The sequence below is a fragment of the Lampetra planeri genome, chromosome 59 (assembly GCF_965212315.1).
Source record: "Lampetra planeri chromosome 59, kcLamPlan1.2.h2, whole genome shotgun sequence".
Taxonomy (NCBI): domain Eukaryota; kingdom Metazoa; phylum Chordata; class Hyperoartia; order Petromyzontiformes; family Petromyzontidae; genus Lampetra; species Lampetra planeri.
The window spans coordinates 1594297-1614438 of record NC_136165.1 but is presented as its reverse complement, the minus strand read 5'-3'; the positions used below and the strand labels follow the sequence as shown (position 1 = coordinate 1614438).

The following is a 20142-nucleotide window of genomic DNA, read 5'->3' as shown; positions in this document are numbered from 1 at the left end:
CATTGAGCTACTTGGCACCCTATTCCTGTGCTCATGCCTAGAGCCATCGCTGCGGCACTTTAAAATTTCCTTTTGTCTTCAAATATACACGAAGGGGATGCCGGAGCCAGGTCCTTTTACTGTTGCTTTGTCTCAAGTTTTGGGACACCCTTCGACCATTAAGTTGGTTTTCCATTGTTCCTAAAAGGGTTAAATGTTTGTTTTTGCATATCTGGTAACTGAATAATTTTTGTTTACGGATTAATACCAGTTTTCCACACATATTAATATCTGGAGAATTCTACACAACACGTTAACATTTTAACTGCCACAGTGGTGAAATGTTTTGCACAATTGACTTGCAATCCAGAAACAATTCAGTGAGTAGACCTATTGAAGGGCACATCAAAAGTCTGTGACATCACCATCTCACTTTTATTGGCTGGAACGGGACAACACATCGAGTCAACAATGAACCTTAATTAAAGCCAACTGCATCTGGGCACACACTTCGAAGTCAAAGAAGCGCAAAAAACTCTACCTTTTGGGACGAGGCAGGCACGGCCATTCCAGAAAGGTTCGTCTCCTTATTTTCACCTGCTCCCGAGCCCGCAACGCCCCTCCCCCACCACTGCCGCCCCCCCCAAAATTTGACCCAAAAAGTTAAAACACAAATCCACAAATGCAACTGCGTAGGGTTGGTTGTGCTGCACGGTTCGCCGGTCAGTTCCCGGGTCGTGCCGCGTGTTGTTTGGCACGCAGGACGACATTTCGCTCCAAGTGAACACCAATGTTCCACTAATGATCAGCTAGAGCCGATGTTATACTCCAAGGAATTAAATCGTTAACATTGACTTGTTTGTGCAATATTGTTCGATTTCTCATGTGAAGACACAGTTGCTTTTGAACTGATTTCCTGCAAACGGGGTTGACATAATCACACTCCCGACGCTGCGCCACCATGCTGAGTGCAAGCATCACGCACCGGCACGGTCCCAGTCCGCTGCCGGCGTTTCGTACGGCAACTACTGCAGTGACAACGGATTACTGTGTGCCGAAATTGATCGTGACTTTTTAGTGGGGTTTCAGTGTCATTTTTTTTATCCCCCTTTTCTTTTATATTGCGTTCTTTCACATAAACAGCAATATAAATCTTTACCAGCTGTACATTGGGAGCGATTTGGTCTTCATGAAAATAACAGGGATTTTTTTGTTTAATAAGAAAACGCATTTATATACTGGGGCAACCCCAGCACGCCGCTGAATTAGCCTGGTTCTTTGAGGACATTCTGTGCTTCAGTGGCGACACCGTGGGAATTTGCACGCATACGCGTTCTCTAGCTACTCTTCCCCTCCTTCTCCTTCTGTTCCTTCTCCTTCTTCTCTTTCTCGGCTTTGGCCTCCTCCTCCTCGTGTTTCTTGACGAGGGCCTCCACCTCCTTCTGCTTGAGAACCTTGATTTTGGTTATGCCGTTCTCCCGAGTCAGGGTGGCGATCTCAACTGCAGAGGGAAACGAAGGCAAGCACAAGTTAAAGACGCAATATGATTACGTAATTACAATGTGCATTTTCTTAACGACTTAGTACCACCTTCCTGGAAACCTGGTATTCCACATGGGATTACTTGGCAAGGCAGTGACCAGCAGCCACCCAGATTTATTTTCCACGACTAGATGCTTTACCTGCTCCTGTAAACGAGACATCACCCCAATACTCTTGTCCCCCCACTTGGCTCATAACGCAATCCTTGATCAATTAAAAAATCGCACTCACCATTTTCAAGATCCTCCACGCACTCTCCTACCTCTTATCTCACACTACTCCCCTCCACGCACACTCTGGAGCCACCTTACTTCATGCCAGGGCGTCTCATAGTGCTTTACACGCGACTTACATCGCATCTCTACTTAACAAATTTGAAAGGAGCATCCCCAGAAACATCTGTCCCTCCGTGGACAAGATGATTTAGCACTATAGCCTGCAATTAAGTATGTCTACCAGTAGGGGGCGATGATTGCTGTCTGGTTGCTATGTGTCATCCAAATTGAGTCATATGGTCTGGAACTGACGTTCCATAGCCTTTGGAGATGTTGACTCCTTGTGGCTGTTCAGGGCCAAGCTGAAAACCTTTCCCTTTATCCTCGGTACGCCCACTTTTTCTGAAACAGCATCTTGCGATGCGGTCGAATGTATACACTACGTCAATCCAAATTGTACGTGTCATAAAGCGGAAATCAATTTTGTCTTGTGACAACGCTAGGCCAATGGCACAATGAGAATGACACTGGGGGAAAAGATTAACGAAAACGAATGAAGAACGCGTGCCTTTTTCGGCCGTGAGCTTGCTGACGTCCATGGTCTTGTTGAGTACTTTGATAGCCAGAGCCAGAGCAGACTGGAGGGTCATATCTCCTTCCTTGTATTCCTGCTTCAGCATCGACACGGATGCCTGCAACAGGTTGAGTGGCGGGAGAACAGACAGCTCACGTTAGACCAGAGGTGGGGAACCTATGGTCCATGGGCCAGATGCGTCCTGCTGCTTCATTTGATGCACCATGCAACTTCATTGCACAAAGGCCGTGACTTGATTTCATACTGCCCGTGAAAGTATGTGACCTTAGCGAAACATATAACACGGGCTGCAAGTTCGGTAAACAATTGGTGACATTGGTTGGAGGGACACAACTGGAAAAAACGTGATAATACGTGCACAATGGACAGCTATTGAAGGCGACAAAAACATGGCTGATGATAGCTGGAGGGTACGTAACGGATGTCTTTGACGTATATATCGTTTGTTTACACATGAGTATAATAGTCACCTTATATCTGTTTAATATTTCCGCAGCGTAGTTGCGTACTTTGTTCTCTGTTCAACCCGGAGATGATCTGCCAGAGTCGATTTGCGCTGCAGGGAATTACGTTTGCCGTATCTTCAATTCCTCATCATATGATGCAGTTGTTTTTGTTCTGATTTTAATTTATTTTGCTTTTGTCATGTTGGTGACAGAGACCACTCTTGCAAATTACACTCTATCCTGATCTCTCCGATTCTATTACCTTGTTAAAGAAAATAAACTTTGAACTTTAATTATTTGCATGATGTCGACAGCACAACTAATTAACAACTGAAGTCTTAACACGATCGCCTCCTCTTGAGTTGCCAAGCATGCAAGCCGGGGGTACAGCACTGACGATGATGTCGAATGGAGACAATATTGTGAGTGGGAGGTGGAAGAATGATGTTTTGCGCAGACTAAGCGTTGACACGTTTGACAGGGGTGCCACACTGACCGCGCTGTTGTTGCCGATGCAGGTGGCCTTCCAGCCTCCATAGTTTCCACTGGGGTCACTCTGATAGAGCTGGTAGCCGTAGTGCTTGTCCCAGCCCATGTAGAGGATGGAAACGCCAAACGGCCGCTTGCCTTCGCAGGAAAAACACAATGTTTCAGATCACAATTACCCAGCGATTCACACACCATCGTTGCGCACAACAATCACCAGGAATGTGCCTGATCTGATGAGACTGGGAGGAAACGCATGCATTTGGGGTGACATTCGACATTTTCATCATTTCATATGCATCATGGCGGTGACGCAGCCAATACCGCGTTCGCCGCTTGTTTCAGAGGTTCGTGGTTTGAATTCAGCGGCTGCCCTGAATAATACTGCGGGTGTAATAACCATATACAATACTACATGCCATCTGCTTCATTGACAGTGAACATTTACGATCACATGACGTCTTTCACAAGAATAGGCCAATGTGTACCAGTGTCATGGTCCAAATTAAAAAAAGTATTCAATTGACATAGCAAGTATCCCCCCTACTAACAGACCAGATCTTGGGAAATTATTGGCTGCAGTTTCTGGCTGCCTTCCAGCTTGTCTGTGGTTTCCTGCCCAAGCGAGCTGGATGCACCAAACGGCCCCCTCTCGATAGTAGCCTCTCTGATGTTGATGTATGCAACAGGATTTGAAGTGGATCTGCTCCATTGCCTTTGGCATGCCATACCTCCGAACTGTGTGTAGGCTTGTTTGATATCGCAGAGTGTTGTGACCAGCTGCTCGCAAGGGATCGGCTCTTGGTACTGAAACAGATACCTGTGGGATTCGCGAAACAAACACAATTATCATTAACTCGCTTTTCAAAGGGAATCGCAATTTCACGAAAATATGTCCTCACCCATACAGCTGAAGATATTGTGAAAGACAAATGTTATTTATTTGCACTAATGCTGGCAGGCCACTTTGTGAATAGTTCTAGGAATAACCACCAAGAGGTTGGCCACTAAAAGGAAGACCTAGAGCCAGATGGCGGTGGCGATTCAATTAAGAATGGTCTCTTGAACAATGTTTCAACAATTATAAAACATAAATACAGATTGTGGTGGGGATGAGACTGTAGTATAGTTTGTTGATGGTTGGGTGGCGACTTTCAACCAACTATGGAATCTAGACGAACAAAGCCATGTTGAGGTATGGTGGCACAAACAGAATTGGCCATGATGACCACTTGACGTTGAGAATACCTAATTTGATAAAAAAAAATATGAAGATATAAAATATTAAGACATGATGCGCGAAAGAATGGGGGTTGCCTAAATATTAGACAAGAGCGGAGGAGTTACCTTTGTGCGATTACCCTGAGTTCGTTTGTGAGGACGTTGGCGTCAGACGTGATCCCTGCGACGCTGCACGCCATGTCCCTGATAAACAAAGAAAAATCAACAACATAAGCAAATATATGCTCCACGTGAAACAGCTAACAAAGTATGCTTAATGATAACCATTTTACTACTGCCAAGACTTGTTATAGAGTGTTAAGCCCACCGTTAACTTACATCACAGCAACAGAACTATCAGACAGACTATCCCATGGACGGGGAAACGTAATGACACACGATACTTTCCTGATCCTCGTAAGACACCAGTATACACTAGGGTTGTTAAGCAACAACCGGTAACCGATTTTGAAAACGGTTACAATGGTCCTTACAGCTCCTCTTACCCCTGCACTTACCCTTCCCCAAATGGCACGTGGCTTTCTGTTTCACAATTGTGAAATGGGGCTCAGGTCTCGTGCCAGGCTATTGTATGAGGTTAGAGAGGATAAGCATCATGACCAATAATAAAATGATACGCATAAACTACGTATCATAGGTGGAGTGGTTTAGGTGGAGTGGTTTAGGAGGAGTTCTCCAACACACAATAACATTTTCCGCTCGTCCAAATCTCGTGTTGCTGTTGCATTTGCTCACGCCATCAACGTATTTCGCGCCTTACATAGCCAACCATGCTAATCGGGAGGTGCGGAGGAAGGCCAACAAACTAAACACAACAAGCGGTTTGCGGGCGACTCACTCGTTGAGCTTGTAGATCTTCTCAGAGAAGAAGACTTCGTCCAGCAGCTTGTGCGTGTTGCGCCGCTCCGCCGCCAGCAGCACACCATCGGTGGCGAGGATGCCCAGGCAGGTGCCCGCATGGCCGATGGCCTCCATGGCATACTCCACCTGGTAGAGCCGGCCTGCACACAGCGAGCACACCGCCCTCCACCGTCACTTACTTTACTCCAGCACGCAGAGAGAGGGATAGGTTAATGCTCTGGCTGGCCACAGTGGCCTCTGTTCCTTTGATTATTAAGTCATCTGATTGGGTATTTAGTGTATGCTTAGGGAGACAATTTGTATTGGGACACACAAACAGGTCTATGTTTTTTTCTGCTAACGAATATGGTTAAAAGAAGATTCCACCAATTACTGAAGGGAAAATGTTTCCACGTAAATTAAATGTGCTCTTTCTTACCTTCCGGCGAAAATATTGTTGTTCTCGAATCATATCTGCGAGACTAGTGACAGAGAACAAAAAATGTTAGGCAAAATGTCAGGCTGACATTGATAAACAAATCAAGCAACCACCAAGATCACCACCACCTGTTCCACCATCAACAAAGCAATCATATACTGTACGTGTAAATGCGGTTTTATGATAAAACAAAAACATCATGAACTTCCTACCATGTTGGCGGTTCAGTGATCACACGTCTGTAAAGAAAGAGGTGTCCAGGTTAATGAAAAAGAATGTACACGTTGTTACAATGATCATGTGTGGAGGCGATGACGTGGAAAATACAAGGAAAAATAGTACAGCCAATTAGCAGCAGTAAGCGTACTCCTAACCCATGATCTATCCACTGCCGGATGAAGGCCACCAAAATATCATGCCTATCTCACGAGCCAAGAATCCATCTAGCTTCTATACATAAAATGACTAAAATCGCTCCATCTCCCTAGTGGACGTTGGCTTTTGTTCTTGACAGTTCGAATGATGTGAATAACCTGCGTATGTTGTCCAATCAACGTGTTCCTCCTCTTTCTGCCTCAAGTGTAATTTTAATCGTACCCCTCTCCTTGCTTCTTTGCTTACTTGTCAGCATTTTATATGTATTTGTCAATGCACTGCAGAGGTTTCCTGATGCAAGTGTCAAAGCAGAAAATAATCAGTATATGGCCTCATTTAAAATATGTGCTTATTTTAGGTACATTGATATTTAAAGTTTCGTTATTAGGTTCAGCCTCCCAAAAGTACTAAAAACCCGCTCTCTGGTTTCTTAATTCATCGTGTCAAGGACAAAGATCCCCCGTATAGCCTTCAAAGACTGTTGGGGCAAGTGCTATGAAGGTCGGCACAGCACACAAAGGGGTTGTTGGTGAGCACCGCGCCCGGCCTGCTTTGTATCTGGTACTAATTTGAGGCCGAGTCGACCAAGGGGAAGCTAGAACCGGTTCAGACAATTGTCTCTGAATCGAACTCGGGCAGCCGGATTCTTAGCGCAGCGTCTCTAGCTGTATCCCTACGATAACAACGATGCACAATCGTTTAGCGACACTTGTTTTGCGAGTCTTGTTGTGCCCATAGATATCTTTAACCCCATTTCGAACCCTTCGTTAATGTCACTTAAGGCTTTAATCATGCAGTCCATGTCCATTGAACTTATCGTGACTATGTTGTTAGCCAACATCCGATAGCTAATGTTTTCCTCGCGAATATTTATGCCAATCCCGCATTAACTGCCCGTTAATTTCGCACCAATTTACAATCAGTTATCAATAATCGGCCACTAATCCATTCAATATCCGCCGCTGTGGTTGCAATAAAAGCTCGAGCCCACACAAGGCCGCACAGTGAAACAGCAGATTTAGCATCGCAGCTGTGTCATTAAATCTCACTCTTTCGCTCGTTAGACGCGAGCCTTAAGCTCTCCGACTGCAATGCCACGCAGCTGCTACGCGTGAGAGAAACGTAAATGTTGTAATCGTTTATATTTTGTCGGAGACTAAGATACACCGAGTCTTACCGTCACTTTAGGCCCGTGGGTCGCCTGGCAGGGTGCCGTAAAGCGGATTTCCTCCGAACAAGGCATGGAGTTTTACGACAAAGCGTAGTCTGTACGACCGCAACTGAGATTGGTGTACGGCAGTACATTTCGTAGTTACTATAATCGAGATTTGAAGCTTTCGTGACTGCAAGGATTCCTACTCTTAGGTTTTTTCGGTAAAGGCACGTAGGTAAAAGTAAATAATAATAAAAATATACTTTTTATTTATTTAATAGAAATAATAATATAAATAAAAATGATCGACATACCTGTTCTCCACTTGAAGACGGCTGCTTGCGTTGTGGTCGAAACGTCGTGAGAATTATTTTATTATGTTTTATTATTTTATTATTCTCCTTCTACGTGACTTTACCGAAAGAACCAAGAAGATGAATCCCTGCAGTCACGAAAGCTTTAAATCGAAATTTAAAGCTAAGCAGAGTTGGAGCCTGGGTAGTATTTCGATGGGCGACAACCTCATGTTTTTGTATTGTTGTCAAGGTCTTACCCGTCCCGACTGGACATCTGTAAAAAAAAAAGAGCTTTATAGGTCATCGGATTCCTCCAGTATTAATAAATATTCTGATTCTGAGGCATATCGCTCCTACGGCCAGCATGGAGTGGGGAGGCCCTCAACCCGTGCCCTTATAAATCTCATGGCTGCAGGTGTATGACTTGCACTAGCTCATATCAATAAAAATAAATAAATACTATTTGACTTATCGTATCTCTCAACCCCTTTGTTACAGACATTATTGGTCACCCGTGCCCTTATAAATCTCAAAGTTCATCCTACAAAGTTACATCACAAGGGAGAAACACAAACGAATAGACAAAACATTTTTTTTGCCCGCATTGAAACGGTTTTACGCCGTATGGACGTGAAAACTAAAATTTCCCTGTACAAGAATACGGGGTAAATCGTATGGGTTGACATTTATGCAACTACAACGGCCAATTTGAGGCTTGAAATTTTAGTTTAGCTGTTGCACCGCAGCTGCACGCATTTCCACACAAAACACAAGCATCCAGTGTTCTAGCCATATACAATTACACACAAAAAATAACGTTGCTATGGATACGTCATCGCTCGTGCTCCACCAGCCAATCAGCTGTCAGAAAAACATCCCGATACAAAATGGCTGCCACACCGGTTAGTGCCGTATTAGTAACGAGTTGGCACATTCTATTTACGTGATAAACCTTACAAATTGGCTGTGTCGGGTGGTGGTGGGTTTAACGACACCACGTTTATATTTACGCGATCTAACCCCCCCCAAAAAAACCTGTATTATGTCTGCCATTGTTGCATCGAATCCTTGTGTAAAAATAGCGGCCGTGACTTCAACATCCGGGCTGTGGCTGAGGTAAAGTTGCTGTTGCACCGCGGCTGCACGCATTTCCACACAAAACACAAGAATTCTGTGCTCCAGCCACATACAATTACACACAAAAAATAGCGTTGCTATGGATACGTCATCGCTCGTGCTCCACCAGCCAATCAGCTGTCAGAAAAAACATCCCGATACAAAATGGCTGCAACACCGGCTAGTGCTGTACTCGTAACGAGTTGGCACGTTCTATTTACGTGATAAACTTTACTAATTGGCTGTGTCGGGTGGTGCTGGCATGTTTAAACGACACCACATTTATATTTACGCGATCTAACCCCCCCAAAAAAACCTGTATTATGGCTGCCATTGTTGCATCGAGCCCCTGTGCAAACATGGCCGCCGTTACTTTAACATCCGGGCTGTGGCTGAGGTAAAGTTGAACATTGTACAATTGCTGTATGTTATTTTAAGAGTTTGTTTTTAAAGTTATGGGGCCAGTTTGTAGGTGGGTGAGCCAATGGTGCAGACGATGGGACGAAGGGATGTACCTTCTTTATGGATTTTTGGTAAGCCATATAATCTGGGTGGTCTAGAAGCAGAACATTTTAAGGAAAACCGTTTCGTCAGTTCGATTAATGAAGATGATGGTACTTTGCAAGCCTACTGACTATCAACAAAGTTTCGTTCATGAAGCCATCCGTATATATAGACACAATTTCAACCAATAAGATGGTCATTAGCTCAGCAATCAATGGAAAGATGTCATCAACCACTTTGGGTCATGACTTGATTTGTGTTTTCTTGTCAAACTCCACCATCAGCAGTGCGGATGTGTGGAGCGAGGTGCAATGATTGCCTGGCGGCCCTTTGATTATTGTAGACCTACTGCTGGTGTCGGGGTTTTTTTCCACATTAACATTAGCTGCCCCGCCCATGCTGTTGACACACTTGGGCTACGCACATCCCTAAACCTTTATAAACAGTTTGCCTTTAGAGGCTAACCCCCCTTTTGCCTGATGAAGACCGCTTGTGTTGTGATCGAAACGTCATGGTTTTTAGAGCATGCTACTAAGATATGGGGTCTTGCCATCAGCGCCACAAAAAAACAAAGCACCTGCCTGGGTATTTTGTGCCATCAAACACTCCACCCCCTCAACTCCCTGTATATGATGGGGCAGTTGTGGAGAGAGTGCAGAAGTTTCCGTACTTGGGCAGTGTGCTTATGAGCAACTCCAGTTTTGCGATTGCGAGACGTTGAGCTCTCCAAAGGAACATCTGCACCGTTTTGAAACGTTCAGGCGAGACTGCCTATGATCCATCCTGAGTTTAACCAGACTGTATTTATGAGCTCACATTTCCTTCAAAGATTTGGACAAAGTTCCATCAGTGAACTCCTCCGTGTATGTTGTCGCATCTGGTAGTGAACCGTGCGTGTTTCGTCAGGGGAGAGTTATGGTGGTGTCCACCCAGCTGGACACAATGACCCCCATTTTATTCTGAGTAACATCTCCCGCAACCACTGTAGCTCACCCCAGCCACTGGCGAGACCCTCATCCATGTATTTGTAACATCTTGACTCAACTCCTGGGAAACACCCCTGGCAAACACTTCACCTGCACCCATAAACGAAACCACATCTTTTAAATATTGAGCCCTCTGCTTGCCCTAATGCCAGATCAATTTCACGATAGCACTCACCATCTTCAAGAACCTCTATGGACTCAACCCTGCCTACCTCTCCTAGTTGCCCCTTATCATCTCACTTTACTACTCTACACACACTCTCCTAACTCTCACATCTCAGAATAAACACACTCTGCTATCTCTGACGTCTCTCTACTTCCCTCCACGCACTCTCCTACCTCTCACCTCCTTCACTCCACATACTCTCCTGTCTTCCATCTCATCTCACTCTATGCCCCTCCATACACTCTCTGCTCCAGCAACCAATGCTTTCTGTCAAGCTCCCAGACAATATTCCGCTCAGTAGAAGGAACCACTCTCTTCTGCTTCTGCCGTATTATGGGGCTCAATTCCCCCATCCATCAATGCTTCCGACTCCATTACAGCAGTTACGGTGCACTGGTATCACAAAAGTGTACATGAAAGTCCCTTTTTTATGCACAGTTAGACCCGCCCTGAACACTTGTGCTGTGCCGTCATCAAGAGGTGCTTGGTAAGAGCAGGTATGAATTGTCGCATTGCAGGACCGTGAGATATGGCTATGGACAGACTATGGCTACTGGCGATTATAGAGTGTGTATGGGGAGCTGTGAGACAGTGATTATAGTACATCACTATAAACCGGCAACCTGAGTTGGATCCCACCTCATTTAAGAGGGTCCTGCTACATTGGGATAGTTGACCACTTATATTTGAATGGAGGGTTGGCTCCATGTGGGAGGAAACGGAGAACCCATCAAAGTATACATGAGTGGTGACACTCAGCACTGGCATTTCCTGGCCATACCTTGCAGCCCCATGCCTACAAGGCTACAACACCTGGTAAGTTCTGGTGGTGGTCACTCATCCAATTAATAACCAAGCACATTACTGCTTAGCTTCTGAGATCCGACAAGATTAGGCACATTCAGAGTGACTTGGCCACACTAAAAATATGGTAGAGATGTTAGCCACTATCTCCAGGGTGGGTAAAAAGTCTCTATACTCCTACACCGTACAGATTCACTGGACTCGTAATCGTAAAGGGGTACCGGACGTTCTATTTCACTCTAACCTTACAGAACGCATCTCCCATTGTTGCAGATCCACTTTGTGCATTATTTATGCATGATTTAAATGCCATTTTATATAGACATTCACAAATCTTTTCACATATCCGCCTATACCTCAGTCTCCAGTGAGTCGGATAAGCGACATACTGCATATAGATAAGTAATACAATTCATATACTGCAGATGTGGTGATATACATTTTTAGTCATCATTGTCAACAACAAATAAAAGACACACGAAAATATTATTAATATTTTTATTGATAGATTTTTTTTTTATATTTTATATATATATTTTTTTATATTCTAATCTACTTTTATTATGATAATTGAAGAATGTCCTGGAATAATTTTGATAACCCACAACATTATTGTTTCAAAAAGTGTAGGCTTTTGTTGAGATGATAAGCAGGTTAAGTGGAATACATTTTTTGGAATGTTTAAGTTCATCGTGCAAACCCATTTGTGTGAAGATACAAACTGCGTTCGGTTTCACGGTTGTGCTGAGCAGCGTTCCAATGTGTTTTACGGTTGCACCGCAGTGTGTGTTGTTTGGCATGATCTCTTAGTTTCTGAATCCCCCAGCACGTTGACTGAAACGTCGGACATCATTCCGAACAACACGCACATCGGAGAGCTGCGCTCCAACTGATCAACAGTGGATTTCAAAGTGCCAGTGTGGGTTATTTTTAAAATACTGTACTGTATATACCATATTCTCTGTATTATGATATGCTTTTTTCCTTGAAATCTAATGCAAAAGTTAGGGGTAAATTTTAGTATCTGGTAGGAGTGTGACAAGATTTGCAGAACTTTATTGACACTGGAGCACATGTGTTGTATACGTCTGACTTTCTAGAATTTCTGATAGTCTGGAGAATATGGTATATTTTTAGGTGGGTTATCAACTTTTTTCAGGACATCTTTCAATTATATTTTGCTTGCAAGAATACGAGTTTAGCTAAAAGTGTAACAGTAACGCCAACCACCTGAGTTAGTTAAGAAATGAAACGATACATGAGTAGCATAAAAATGTAAACTAAATGGCCCAGCCATATGGAAAAAAGCAAAAAATCCAAATAAAAGCCCTAGCATCCCCCCCAAGCATATATGGCTCTCGAAATGTAAAGCATTACATGTAAATTCATGGACATTTTGATAATTGGCAATGAAATATATACTAAAAATTCCCACATAAAAGAAGCAAACATTCATTTCATAACACAACTTTCAAATCTAATAGTGAATGCTTAACAGAAATGGAATAACATACATTGTAACTTATACGGCTTGCATACATTTCTTAAAATATATATTTGAATTTTTACATCAACATACCACTTATATTGCGGGAAAAGGATAAAGGTTTCCACATTCTTTAACATAAACAGTTCATATATATAAAAAAGATAGATTGTTTAAGTCTACCTACACATACACACTTTTAAGTTATTAAACGCCATATTTTTTATTCTTTTTTTAAGTAAAGTGCTACGTTTGTTCAAACTTCACGGAGCATGCACTGCGAGCGACTCGTGCCATGTCCATTGCTCCCTAGATTTAGTGCGTTTTTCTCAAGTCCAGGTGTGGGTAGTAGGTTCCCCAGGGTCGCTGCATGGTCTGGTATTTTCCCGTGTGGTGCCGGCAGTACTTCACACAAAGCTGTCAAAAGCAAAGAAACGTATAAATGCAACATCATCAGAAACACACATGTGATGGAAGGCCCCATTGCCCCAACCAGAGTGTACACGTTTCCCTGCACTGTAGAAGGCCTCCTGGCTTTAACATTCCTCCTCGAAGATGCTGGTGGTGTAACCATCGACCTCGTCAGAACAACAACAGGGTGATGCGCGCATCTCTTTCACAGATGGGAAATTAAAGACAAGCCACAGCAGTTCAATTGTGGCCATTCAATCCAAATAATGGACCGTTTAGTAAATCCATCGAGTCATATAGATACATAGAAGTCACAGAGATACATAGATACACATATAGAGATGCATAGAGACGCATCAAGATTCATAGCTCTCGAGACTCACAAATAGATAAACACTCGTAGAGATGCATATAGATAGGTTAAAGACAAGCAACAGTGGATAAAATAGTACAATGATGATGATGAAAATGCATATTTTTCAATTGGTAAGGGGAATATATATTTTGACAGAATTTATTTTTGTACATCACTCACCCTTTTACTACTTGATTTCTTGCATTGTTGTAAGTAGAATTGCAACATGCTTTAATATAAATTGGTTGTGCTAATAATGTGTAGTAGTACTACTTATTTCTCCGGATTATAAGTCACACTGTCCCCTGTATTTTAAAGCAAAAGTTTGAGGTTCGACGTATAATCTGGAGACTACATTGTCTTCTGGAAGATGTATTTTAATCTAATTGTTTAATTTAAGTTTAACCCGTAGCCTTGTTCAAAATTATTGTTTAAATCATCTTCTGGAAGATGGTCACCATAGCAATGCATGACTACTCGTATGGCAGACGATATCACCAGCCATTTAAAATCATATTCGAGAAGACATATCTCCCCAAATTTCAAAACATCATGTTCATAATCCTCTTATGGAAGATGGCTCTCCATCGAACTGTATTCTTCCAATGATAAAACACGTGTTTTTTTTTAAATACCCCAAATCTGGAGGTGTGTCTTATTCTTTGGGTCTTTTGGTAAAGCTACGTAGATAAAAAAATAATAAAATTATCACGACGTTTCGATCGCAACACAAGCAATCGTCATCAGGTGAAAAAAATATCCGGAGAGCTGCCGAGGGAGGAGAAAATACAGCGGGAGAGCTGCTGAACCACGAAGTTATATTGGCTTGAGATGGGCTCAGCCGAAGGATAAGTGGGCGGGGCTAGAGGTGGAATTTGCATGTCAATGTAAGATCGGTGATGTACCTCCACGACGACGACGCAGCTGTGGAGGTGGTCATTGTATTGTGAGAGATTAGCATGCCAATATAAACGAACCAACGCAACGGTGGCTGTGCTAGTGAGACATCCAGCTCGTTAGAAAAACGAGGAACAAGACCACATCGAGGAAAAGGAGCAACGGTGGCTGTGTTAGTGAGACATTTAGCGTGTATGTAACTCAGAGAGATGGAAATAACTGCTAACTATTATTTCCTGTTTGCATACTAGTCCAATTATCACCCACATTCCATTATAATTTATCTTTAACTTGTATTCCGAAAACTTTTTTCATTTGTTTTTAACCGATGTTGCATGTATATATATGTTGAACAACCGTGCGAATTGGAGGTGCGGTGGAAGGACAACAAACTAAACAATAAAATCAGTTCTAAAGAAGTAAATTTAAATCTAGATTTAGTTTTCATTACAGGAATGTATTTTTATACTCTTTACGTGTAGTATTTTTTAGGTGTAAGGCAGTTCAGGGTTTTCTCTCTGATTTCGATGTGCTTCATTGTTATAGTTTGTACATTTTTCCTTTTGTTATATTTGGTAACCCCGGTTACTCTTGCAAATGAGACTTACATCCTGGTCTCGTTGAGTTCTTACCTGGTTGAACCAAAATCAACTTAGGTCACCAAAATGACAACAACAAATCAAATAAATTAGAGCAATGAAGCAAATACAAATCGGCATTAAAGCAACTGGTGTCAGGTTAGAAATAAAAAATATTACGCAAACATAAATCCACATAAAATAATGAATTCCCTGGATCGTGAATAGGGTCGGGCAGCTTATTTTTATATTACTCAAAGTACAATTAGAATTCAGGTTTCAGAAACATAGGGTGACTTATTGTATCCATGTGTTTGGAGCGTAACGTGTGTCGGGCTGCTCTATTTACCATCAGTAGGCAGAGTAAGAGCATCGCTGCGAACAGGAGGCAGCAGAGTGCGATGATGAATATGATCCAATATGGCAGCGGCTTCATTGCAGAGTAAATCGGTTTTGTCGTGGTAGGGGCTGCTGTGGAAACCAGAATGTTGTCTTCTGCACAAAAGAAAATACAAACGCGTGTGAAATTTGAGTAGGCGCATTAGACAGTGGTATAGTTTGCACGGCAATTGCGGCTCATCACAAGTCAACTCTTATCAATTATGACTTTAATTATGGTGTTTGCTTCTGGCCGCTTGGTGTTTTATAGGTCTTTGTGCCAGTGGACAGCAACCGTGATGAAAATTATCCTCTTAGGGCCTAAATGGTCATTGAGCTATTGGCCTGAAAATGCCGAATTTATATCAACCAGAGTGGCACATACTAACAACGATTTTCTTAAAGTATTTTATATGCAGGTCACAAATATGTAGAAGAGCAAGGTGTTAATTGTATAACTTTTTGTTAATTCAAGAAGGATACCATTAATAGTTTGATAAGGAATACCGTTTTGGAAATAAAAAATATTGTGATATGAAGCGTCCATGGAATATGAAAATAGGACGTGTTTATATAAATAAGGCAGCCCCTCATGGCTTTCTACAGTGGGCCTCTAGGAACTTCTGCTGCCCTGCTGACACTACGTACGGTCGACTTGGAGGCTGTTGGGAGAGAGTTGATAGTCTCCGAGATTTACGACTCCGCCCGTGCCGTTAGCGAATGTGTTCTTGATGTCTGGCACACTCGTGGTGCTGTTAGAGAAGTAGCAGTGGCAGTCAACGATGATAGATCCGAGCCTGTGAGAGAGAAAGAGACACACGCAGAGGTGTTAAACAGAACTACGGTTGTACAACTGCACCCTACACGAATAACAAGCTGGTAGGAAAATACATTACAGTTTCCAATGCAAAGTGTATTTGTATATAAAGTCTAAATGTGGCCAAACCGCATCTCAAGAAGCCATAGAGAAATAATGGACGAGCCTTTTTTTCTAGAGATAACGATGCAGTAGGGTATATGTATTGATGGGAGTCTATGGGATCGCTTGGAGTCTATTGAACTCTGTGACTCAATGCAGTACAATGAGGATTTACATAGCGTCCAAATGCGACCCACCACATCTCAACATGCTATGCAGAAACAGTGGGCATATTTATTTTATAGTGGGAAAGATGCGGTCATAAGTCTCTGATAGTCTATGAGTCACTTTGTGAGTATATTGGTCTCTGCGTAAGTATATTGGTCTGAGTATGAGTCTCTGTGAGCCTATGCGTCCCGATGTGAGACTGTCTGTGCAAGTATATGGGTCTCTGCGAGTCTTTGGTTCTCTGTGTAAATATATGGCTTTCTGTGTAAGTATGTCCCTATGTGAGTCTGTGGTTCTGTGTGTAAGTCTAGATATCTCTTGTGTAATCTGTGTACGTTTATTAAATACATTATACTGGATTATAGCGTCTATGCAACCACATCTCAATTGTAAAGTAAGGCGGTGAGTTTGGTATTGGTGTTGGTGAGCTGTTTGATTAGATGTGTAGCAATTGGGTTAGCTATGTTTTTAAAAATAGTTTTCGTTAAGACAGGAAGTGTCCTGAAGCGTACAGACACACACAGATGGACACACCGACAGACAATCGGGACGGATGTAATTATTTCCAGCGTGTAGCACCAAGCAGTATAGTGGCTCCATTTCTAGACAGCTAGTTTCTTTTGTACCCCTTTTCTACTGGCATATCCGAGTTGAGCCAGTGATGGGCCTTCACGGCACTACGGGTCGATATCAACTACCTATTTTCCGTGCCAAGCCAGAACCTAACCATGCTTTGCTGGTATCACAAGGCATCTGGCGTTCATTGTGTGCGATATCAGTCAGCACAATGTATGCACACAGGGTCGCTGCCGAGTCATCTACGTGCGCCTATACTGGTGTGACGTCGCGGCACGGCTTGGCTTCTGTGGTGGAAAAACCACCTAGTGCCTGCTGAGCAGCGCTGCTATGCATGTGTAGTGTAGTAACTCGGCGGGAGACGACTTCACGGGTAGCACACTCTTTTATTTCACCAACTATAGTTACACGGGTGACTAACACCAGCTATAGTTACTCGGGTGACCAACACCCACTTAGTTACACGGGTGGCTAACACCAGCCTAACCCACACGGTTCTCCTGGCTACACCAACACGGGCTCTTACGCCCCGTAGCCTCTCGGAACACACCCAACCGGGGTGTCCGTCTCGACTCTGGGTCCCACAGTCCCGACCCACATGGGCGTCGGACCACGGGTCCCACAGTCTCGCCTCCGAGCCACACAGGGCCCCGGTCCTGACAAGGACTGCGGGACTAGGGGTCTCAGGGCACTACTTCTTCAACTCCGTCTTCAATCTTCAACTGGTTAACAACTAACACGAGTGCTCCCGCGCGTCCTCTTTTATGCCCATCCTGCGGACGTCGCTGAGAGCACCCATCCCTTTTGACCAATCACTGCGCGCTGCCCACGATCCCCTTTTCTCACCTCGTGTCAGCGCGCACAATCCCCTACGCCGCGCCGCCCCGTACTCACTCCCTCCCGGCGCGCGCGTCCACACCACGCCCACATGCGTGCCCAACCCCGCACCCCGCGCCGCCCCGTAATCCATCACTGTCGGCGCACGTCAACACCACCACTACACATGCGTACCTAGCTGCGTCCCGGCTTGCCCAACGCAAGTTCAAAGCTTTGTTAGTAAGAAAAAAAAGATTTTAATGTTATAGCCAAGCTCGCATTTTGGTACCCCTGGCGAAATTGCTCTTGACTCGATAGCTCACCTGACCTGAGATAAAAAAAAAGCTTCATACATGCTTCTCACAGGAAGGCCTAGGTGTATAAATACACATTAAGAGTTGCAGTACAAATATTTTATATGTAGGGGGCTACATCATCATTGAATACAATGCTGTCCTCACCAAACGTAAGTATGAGAGATGGCTGGGTGGCTCAGACGTTCATAGTGCTAAGTTGGCAATGCTGAGATGCTGAGGTTTAGAATCCAGGTATCGGCCAACCATGATTAAACTGGGTTCTCGAGTATAGTGAGTTCAATGTCTCAGCCCAGCCAGAAATGACTGCACAAAAAAAAATCCATCATTAAATCTGTTTCTGCACTATTTTTGGCTAAATTCCAGCTCAGAGAATTAAAATATTGGTTTGAATGTCATGAGATGAATCGAACTCTGATATACAGAGCATGTAGGCAACTGCTGCCCTCTCCTGTGTGGACTAGGGGTTACTTGAAGAAGGGATCTCAGTGGTAACTCTGTGATATCCACTTCCGTGGGCCGTTCCCTAAAACTAAGAGAGATCCAAACTGATTCTTTGTCTCATGACACGATGCTGATAGCACAATTGGGATAACATTGGGAAAAATACAAAAACATTATTTATAAAACGTATGTATATAATTCTGTACAATTAACTCTCAATTACCTATGGGTGTGTTATTTCGGTTGCAGTTAACCTTGCTTGCAAAAAAGAAAGAAAATATCTTTAGGCACGCTAGTTCAATTATCAGCTACTCATCTCGGGTCAGGGACTCAGGTGCTTCACAAACATGTCGGCAAGTAAACCGATTGCTTGAAGAACATGTGACGTATCCTACGTCTTTGCCGCATTCTACGTAAAAATCAATAATTGTTATTTTATCGCATAATTTGCAAATGTTTCGCATTATCTGTGTTTTTGTTTTATCTGTGCCACCCCTCTCCTCACCATTACCCTGGATAAAATAGAGTCGACTGTACTTTAATGTCATTAAATTGTGGCTCTTACCTTAAGCCGGTCACATTGCAGTATTTGAACGTGCTGTTGTACTTCGTCTTGTATAAGTTGGCCAACTGAAATGAAAAGTGTGCATTTTATGAGCATATTTCAAATTGTCAGGAACCCTTTGAAGTTTGTAATCGAACTCATTTTGCTGGGTTTATAACACAGTGTGCTAACCATTGCGCCATGACTCCACTCCCGAATAAATACATAAATCATGTTATGACATTATTGTTAGAACTATCATGATTAAAATAGACATTTTGTAACTTGCAATTGTTTTGTATAACGCTCCTCACACTGTGGTTTGCGTGTGTAGGGCCTAATTTTACCCAATGAATATTTTTCGGGTCACTGGTGGACTGGACCAGTTTAGGCTGGCACCAAACAGGAATCCATAAAAATAAATTACAGCGACAGTGGAAGGAAGTAGAGGCAGTGGACGACCGAGAAAAATATGGCATGGGTGGAGTGGAATAGGAGGCACTAAAATGGAGAGGAAGGACATGGAAACATGAGCAGTGGATGGGATATCATGTTGTTACTGATGATGATAATCATCAGCAGCAGAGGATGGCAGCTGTTGCTGTTACTATCAAAAGTTTATGAACCCAGCGGTCTCCATAAAGGTGGTGCAGATGCCCTTCTGCGGCCGTCTGGAATGATCTTCCTTCTGATATTAGGAAGCCACTGGAGCTTATGCACTTTTAAATCTAAATTGAAAACTCATTGCTTTTGAACTGCTTTTTGAGTTTAGTTTGTTGTCCTTTCCCCGCACAACCGATTAGCACGGTTGGCTATGTACAGTGCGAAAAAAGTTCAACATACATATATATAGAGCCACAGTGAGAGGTACAGTGGATATTCTTTCCAACCCAGACAGACCCAGCTAAAATTCATCTCTGGGTGGGTGGTTAAGGGATTAGTTAAAGCAGAAAATTAGTAGGATTCAAATATTCATGATTCAAACTCACCCGATCGGTAATGTTTTTCACGTATTCCTTGTACAGTGATGAGTTTGGGTTGTACAGGTCTGGCGCAAACGTGTGGTTCGATA

The 20142-nt window shown here is 43.3% G+C and overlaps 1 protein-coding gene across 2 annotated transcripts; it reads right to left on the bottom strand.

Moving 5' to 3' along the window:
• Nucleotides 1-395: 395 nt before the first annotated feature.
• On the bottom strand, nucleotides 396-7449 carry PSMA4 (proteasome 20S subunit alpha 4). 2 transcript variants are annotated; one of them, XM_078618815.1, is made up of 9 exons: nucleotides 7337-7449; nucleotides 5997-6023; nucleotides 5785-5827; nucleotides 5344-5506; nucleotides 4611-4688; nucleotides 3995-4083; nucleotides 3274-3404; nucleotides 2305-2428; nucleotides 396-1480 (listed from the first exon to the last, which is right to left on the bottom strand). In XM_078618815.1, the coding sequence occupies exons 2-9, from the start codon at nucleotides 5997-5999 to the stop codon at nucleotides 1317-1319; spliced, it is 795 nt and encodes a 264-aa protein (XP_078474941.1). In that variant the 5' UTR covers nucleotides 6000-6023; nucleotides 7337-7449; the 3' UTR covers nucleotides 396-1316. The 2 variants fall into 2 exon arrangements, with proteins under 2 accessions (XP_078474941.1, XP_078474942.1); XM_078618816.1 differs by lacking the exon at nucleotides 7337-7449 and adding an exon at nucleotides 7209-7227.
• Nucleotides 7450-20142: the final 12693 nt, after the last annotated feature.

Excerpts from the sequence above, each read along its gene's own strand:
- PSMA4 (XM_078618815.1), bottom strand. Across the intron at positions 5,507-5,784 it reads AACAATATTTTCGCCGGAAG|GCCGGCTCTACCAGGTGGAG; the intron begins GTAAGAAAGAGC and ends CGCTGTGTGCAG. Across the intron at positions 4,689-5,343 it reads AAGATCTACAAGCTCAACGA|GGACATGGCGTGCAGCGTCG; the intron begins GTGAGTCGCCCG and ends TTTGTTTATCAG.